A 6,499-nucleotide genomic window follows, 5' to 3' on the forward strand; every position below is an offset into this window, starting at 1 on the left:
AAAGGGGGTTTGTTTGGGCCAAGGCTAGCTACATAAGAATACATCAACATCATTGTATTTGTTTTTGTGATCCTTTGTAACCAAGATAATTTTAAAACTTGAATCAGTTGTAATTGGATCAATTGTAATGTAGGCTATGTGTTTGAGATGGAATTAATTGATTTGACTTGATGTAAACCACTCCCACAACAATCTTTCTAGGTCTGTTTTCATTGCTGAGCTCAGCCAGGGGAAACTGAAGCCTGCCCGTATGGTTGTACTCAGACTGTTTGAGTTTGAAGCCACAACCACAGGTATCCTTGCAAAAATACATGATGCCCTGCAGAGTGATGACCCTCTCATCCTGACTGATGCCCAGGGAAATGAGATTGTGGACTCCGAAGGGACAAGAGGTACTAATTGAAAAAATGAATAATTGCATAAAAATAAATGAAAATGCTTTGTTTGATAAACTACATGCCCCATCTACTTCAATACTATGCTCTCTTTATCTCTTAATTTTTTGGACCTACAAAGTATTCTGTTCAGCTGTAAATGTGTTTACATTATATCTGTTACATGATTTGTCTTCCTCTCTTGCTAGGATCCAAGTATTGGAAGCAAAATGCAAAAAAGTTTCTTGCTGTCCCAGAGCAGATCTTCCATGAGTTCCAGCAAGGGACAAAGGGAAAGAAACTGAGGTAAACATTTGAGTTACTGCCTATCAATATTTGTCTTTATATTGTTTTAAATAACATCTCTCTTAAAAAAAGAACAAGAAAGAGTTATATAATTATACTTATATATTATTTTTGTATAATACATTTGTTTTTTGGTTTTGTTTTTAACCCTCCTTGTAGTAATAAAGATATGGACTCCACAGGTCTTCAGGGGGTCCATGATAAAATAGAAGAAGTGATCTTGGCTGCTCAAGGACTGAGTGAAGTCACCACAGTCATAAAAGACCTGTCAACACATGACATGTCAGCAGCACCAGGGGCACCATGCTGGTCCTGACCAACACCATGATAACACACATGAAGGATGCCTTTGGTTGTATTGTATGCAAAGGTCTGTAACATAATTTGTTGTTTGATCTATATTAAAATCTACCTTTTAAGCAGGATCTAGTTGAATGTTCAAGTGAATCAATCATTAATTTTTGCTTTTCCATGTTATAGTGAAACTGTCCCTTGCCAAGCTTTTACACATATGTAATATGTAGATTAAAGGAACAGTTCACCCAAAAATTAAAATTCTGTCATCATCTACTCACCCTCATGCCAGTTAAAACACAAGTAGCAAGTGGGTCTCCATTGACTTTCTATGCACTGTGTTAAGGTCAATGGAGACCCACTTGCTCTCCAGTAGTGCTGCAACCTCCTTGTGTGTTATATGGACAAACTACACCTGTGTTTTAACTGGCATGAGGGTGAGTAGATGATGACAGAATGTTCATTTTTGGGTGAACTGTTCTTTTAAGTAAAGACAAGATAATATATTGAACTCTAATATTGCATATGTATTGTCCTTTTTATTTTTTTCATCAAACAGGGCTAATGGAAGAGCCTGTGATTGCCGTATGCTGCAAAAGCTTTGTTGGTTGCAAAAACTGCGTTGACCAGTGGACGCTGACATCTGACCAGTTCCTCAAATGCAGGGCAGATGAGTTCTCTGTCAATGTACACAGGCTGACCAGTCTTGACAGTGTTCTCTCCATATTGGCTGGTGTAATTAAGATGGATTAACCCTTTAAGTGTGATTGTATCACATTCTATGCTTTAAGCTTGATTACCTCTGTTACATCTAGCTAATTGCCTTGTTCTAAAGTCAGTTGTAATTTTGCACTTGTTCAACAGCTGTAGAGGATACAGAATAGTTTTATTTTTATACATTTTTTGTATTTCATGTTGCACTTAAGACAAATATTGTGTAATGTTTAACATTGCTATTGTTGCAATTTTAGCAAGTGTTTGATTTTATTTGTTAAAGGAAAGTGACAAAATATACAGTATATCCAGAACCAACTTGTCTTTATTTGACATATTTCTGCGTAATGTTTATCAGATACAGCAATGCATCTTGAAAAGGTACAAAGTTATAGTTTACCACATTATCTAATAAAACTGAAATATCAGGGTACTCTACTGCAAAAAGTTGTTCTGCTGATATTTTGTCCTCCTCAGTTGAGAAGGGGTCAGTTCCAAAGCAGGAGACTCTAGTCAGTGAAGAGCCAACATCCTGCTGGTACATGTCTGCTGATTGGGAGGCATGGGGCAACAACTCCTCTCCCAGTTTTTTTGGACATCCTCCTGCTGCTGAACAATTGGGTGTTCCTTTGCCTGTGAAGCAAAGCATAGGTCACAAAATGTGATTATGGTTAAAATTCACTGTCAACTTTAAAATAAGAAGTTCACAAAAAAGGACTGGATTGTGTGATACATGTTTTTTTTATTTAACTCACCTGGGATTCTGTGTGCATTCCATGCATGTACAGCTCTTGTTATGCCAATCTTGCAAAGCTCAGCAGTAAGGTTAGATGTACAGTATCTAGTCACGTTGTCATCCATGTTGAGGACTTCCTGATCCTGCAGCTGTATGAGGGCCTCCTTCACTGGGTAATTTACCCGGTTATTTATCTCTACCCACATTCGCTCTACCGTATGATTCTGTAGACAAGAAAAGGGTAGATTTTTTTTTAAACTAAAAGGTAGATAATATAAAAACAATACTCAATTAAAAGAATCCCCACTACATTTAGTCTGCAAAATCAACATGGTGAGAGGAAACAGGATTATATCAGATGTAAAAAGTTTACAGACAGTATGAAGAGGTTTGATTAGGAGTCCAAGGAGCAGGACCATTGATGCGTATGGGTACCTACAAGCACCCCCACTCAAGGGTGCATCTGGTTAAAGTGATATTTCGGTTTGCACAAAGTTGTGTCCTATCGGGTGATATGCTATAGATATTCAACTCACCACAGTGTTTTTTTGCCAGATGTCCTCGTAGCGCCCCCCCCCCCCCCCCACATTTTGTACATTAAGGAGACCGTTACCTCACCTTTGTTGACTGAGTTTGGCAATATGGTTGCCTTTGCAAGTTGTGTCTGTGGTTAGACAGCATCTCCTGCATGTAGAGGGACAAGTAAAATTCCCGGCCATGGTCCACCCTGACCTGGTCCCACATCCCATATTCAAGAACTGCTGATCTGTAAAATAGTGAAACATGACTCAATCAAATGTTGAGTCCGCAATGTAGGATAGACCAACAATATTGCAATCTACTAGTGCACCGTTTTTGTGACTTATTGAAAAGAAGGGTGGCTATATTGGTCACAGATTTTTTTTTTTTACTGTCAGAAATGTTTATTTGGAAATTTTGAGTTGTTTGTTTATTATTCTCACTTTAACAGAAGAATGTAAACAGGTGAGATGGGAACATTTTCATTTTTCATTCAGTTGCATAATAGTTCTACACACTTATAGTTGCCTAATAATTGTGCACACAGATTCTAAGAAAGCCAAAACCTTACTTTTACTTTCAGGTTTGAGGTTTATTAACATTTTGGATTGACCGAAAGCACTGTATTTTTCAGGATTCATTTTATTATTTAACAACTACAGTGCTTTTGGTCAATCCAAAATGTACCCCCTGTTGTACCTCAGAGTACCCCTTGGGGTACACGGACCCCCATTTGAGAAATAATGGGTCAGTATGCCTATCACAAATAAAAAAGACAAAAAAAACGTTAGAATCCATATAACGTATAATAGTTTGTTATATGGATTCGACCGTTTTTCTAAAAAGTCACAAACAGTTTTAAAAAATGTCAAAAAAATTGAAAAAAGTCACAAAGTCACAAAAAAACTTGCAGAAAAGTGAAGTTGTGAGAAAAGTTAGTCTTTATATTACATACAAAGTAAAAAAAAAAGTACATATGTATAAAGACTAACTTTTCCATGGACTTTTTCACAAAAAATTACGCCTGCCTGAATTTTTGACCTGGATTCTGAAATCAGAGAAAGGTTGAGAAAAGTTAAGAAGTACTGGACTAACCTGTAAACTTCTTCATATATCGTGAGATTATTCTTGACTGGCATGGTTGCGTGGGCAACGACCTTACTGCTGTACCCATCTATTGCGAGAACATGTGTCACTCCAAACATGACCAATTTTTCATTCTGGTCGATGTGGATTTTGTGTCCCATGTATGCAGCACTGTAGGGGACGGGGTTAAGGTTACATGCACCCTTTGGGGGAAAAGTAAGTAAAAGTTAGCTAGTAAAATACATTATACAATATACCACAACATTAAAGGCTTGCAAAAGATACTTACACGTTTGCGCATTTCGTGATAGGGACAATGAGTTGTTCTCAAAATCTTCCCCACCCGGCGTTCACCAGCAACCACTCCCATTGCAGACAGGTACCCGGTCATCATCTTTCGACCATATGTTGACCCTGTCTGATGAATCAACATAAGTAAGCTGTAACATGTAGGCCTAGTCTTCATGGATTTATATTTCATGAAATATACATAGTCTAGAAATAAATCAACAGAGGTGGGTAGAGGAGCCAAAAATTATACTTAAGCAAGAGTATTGTTACTTCAGCATAATATGACTCAAGTAGAAGTAAAAAGTAGTCATCCAAATAATATTTGAGTTAGAGTAAAAAAGTACTGGGGGGGGGAACTACTGAAGTACTGAGCAACTGTTGAGTAACATCTGATTAATTTGTGAAGACATGCATTTAATCAGACAAAAATACAAAATACTAATCTTCAGGTAAATTTGAGTACTTCCAATCAATAAAATAATAGAATAAATAAAAATGAAAAATAAATTAAATATTTACAAAATAACAAATTATAGCACAAGAAACACACATTTCCAAATGTGATTGGTGAAACACAGTCAAGTGGTAGAGCCTATGGCGGAAGTCCCTCTGTCTGACAAAATAAAACATTAAATTGATGCGTCGGGGGGATAATAATAATAATAATAATAATGCGTAGAATAGTGAATGGGTAAAGAAAAAAGTAACTAGCTCAGTGTAGCCTAATGGAGTGTAGTAAGAGTACATTCTTCTTCACAAATCTACTCAAGTAAAAGTAAAAAGTATGGAGATGATGTAAAACTATCTTAGAAGTACAATTCATCCAAAAACTTAATCAGGTAAATGTAACGTAGCAAATGTAACTTGTTACTACACACCTCTGTTACTCAAAGAAATCCAAAATAACTTAGGCCTACCTGATTTATTGCCCTGCTGATAGCAACCTCTAATTGTGTGTTGGATACATGTCCCCTCCTGGAAATGTTGTGATGTGCACAAAATCTCCTGACACTCATTTCAGAACATCCTTGCTGCACACCTAATTGTAATAAATTCGTGGAAATGTCCGCGTGCGAGAGATTTTGAGCAATCATTTCTCTAATTAAATGTCCATAGGGCTCGAGTGACACCATCTCGTCCAGTCTTCAGACTCCTGCCAACTGAATCTGCTATTGTTGTGCTAAAGACGTGCTAATCGCGGGAAAAAAAGCTAAAATACTGCTTCCGGTTCTCCTTATAATACCGGTAATAATACAGATATCCCCGCATTTTTGCATTTTGGATCAACATAGATTGGATTCTTCGTGTTTATCTGGGAATATAAAAATCCATAATAGGAAAACAACACAAAATCCAATTTTATGGCTATATTTTAATGGAAAACGGCTCTTGTTTGTTTGTTTTAAAATCTGCTACATATATTGAAAAAGAAAAATGCCAGTTTTTTTGTTTTCCGATTTGCGTTTCAGCATTGGAAATAGAATGAACGGAAGGTACACGGACCGTCTCAGCTCTCATTCAAGTGGTCATTTGTGCATCTGGCATGTAGTGTAAGATAGTTAGGTTGTTGTGTTTTAGACAATAACTGTGTTTAGACGAAAAATGCTTTTTGATATTTCTTCAGGCTGCTGCTTGGGGTTTGAGTTGTGTTTTGTTTTGGTGGAATTGTTCTTGCTTGCTAGTTAGCTGAGCTTTTAAGGATTACAATGGTGTGTCATATGGCCCTGCGCATGGATGTTTATATGCCATCTGATTTGAACTCTTCCGTGGAGGCGGAGCTGCCCCCTGAGAAGGGCTGAAAGAAGAAGCTGGCGCTCAGAAAAAAAAGGACCCACCAATGGTGTAGTGCAGGGTATTTTGCAGGTATACAGAGTGTACCTACCTATTTTCAGTCTCCATACCCACTTCTAAATCTCCTCTAATTCACACCATTAACTGATTGACAAAATATTCAATAGGATGTTGAAGGGATGACCCTCCCTACTCTGTCTCTAATTGGCTAGTATGCACTAAATTAATATGCAAGAGGAGTCTTATGTCACTGTTAGTAACAGAGGCAGTTTATCCTCCGCTGGACGGGACACTTGGGGAAAAACTAAGAGTAGGCCCATTTCTTCAGCCACCACTACACCACTGCGACCCACTGAACAACCGCCTTATCTCAACTGTAATCGCACAT

At 37.5% G+C, this 6,499-nt stretch overlaps 1 protein-coding gene across 1 annotated transcript; it reads right to left on the reverse strand.

Moving 5' to 3' along the window:
- Window positions 1-1,995: 1,995 nt before the first annotated feature.
- LOC136178572 (uncharacterized) lies at window positions 1,996-5,795 on the reverse strand. The gene is made up of 6 exons (XM_065952602.1): window positions 5,238-5,795; window positions 4,319-4,447; window positions 4,039-4,232; window positions 3,043-3,190; window positions 2,444-2,648; window positions 1,996-2,321 (listed from the first exon to the last, which is right to left on the reverse strand). The coding sequence occupies exons 1-6, from the start codon at window positions 5,451-5,453 to the stop codon at window positions 2,014-2,016; spliced, it is 1,200 nt and encodes a 399-aa protein (XP_065808674.1). The 5' UTR covers window positions 5,454-5,795; the 3' UTR covers window positions 1,996-2,013.
- Window positions 5,796-6,499: the final 704 nt, after the last annotated feature.

Source organism: Labrus bergylta, chromosome 3 (genome assembly GCF_963930695.1).
Source record: "Labrus bergylta chromosome 3, fLabBer1.1, whole genome shotgun sequence".
NCBI classification, from domain to species: Eukaryota; Metazoa; Chordata; class Actinopteri; order Labriformes; family Labridae; genus Labrus; species Labrus bergylta.

Bases quoted from the DNA above. Each gene is read 5' to 3' on its own strand.
- LOC136178572 (XM_065952602.1), bottom strand. From the start codon at position 5,453: ATGGTGTCACTCGAGCCCTATGGACATTTAATTAGAGAAATGATTGCT. The intron at 2,649-3,042 runs GTGAGGTAACGG...TCTTGTCTACAG, and splicing joins GCCAAACTCAGTCAACAAAG to AATCATACGGTAGAGCGAAT. The intron at 2,322-2,443 runs GTGAGTTAAATA...TTTGCTTCACAG, and splicing joins GAATGCACACAGAATCCCAG to GCAAAGGAACACCCAATTGT.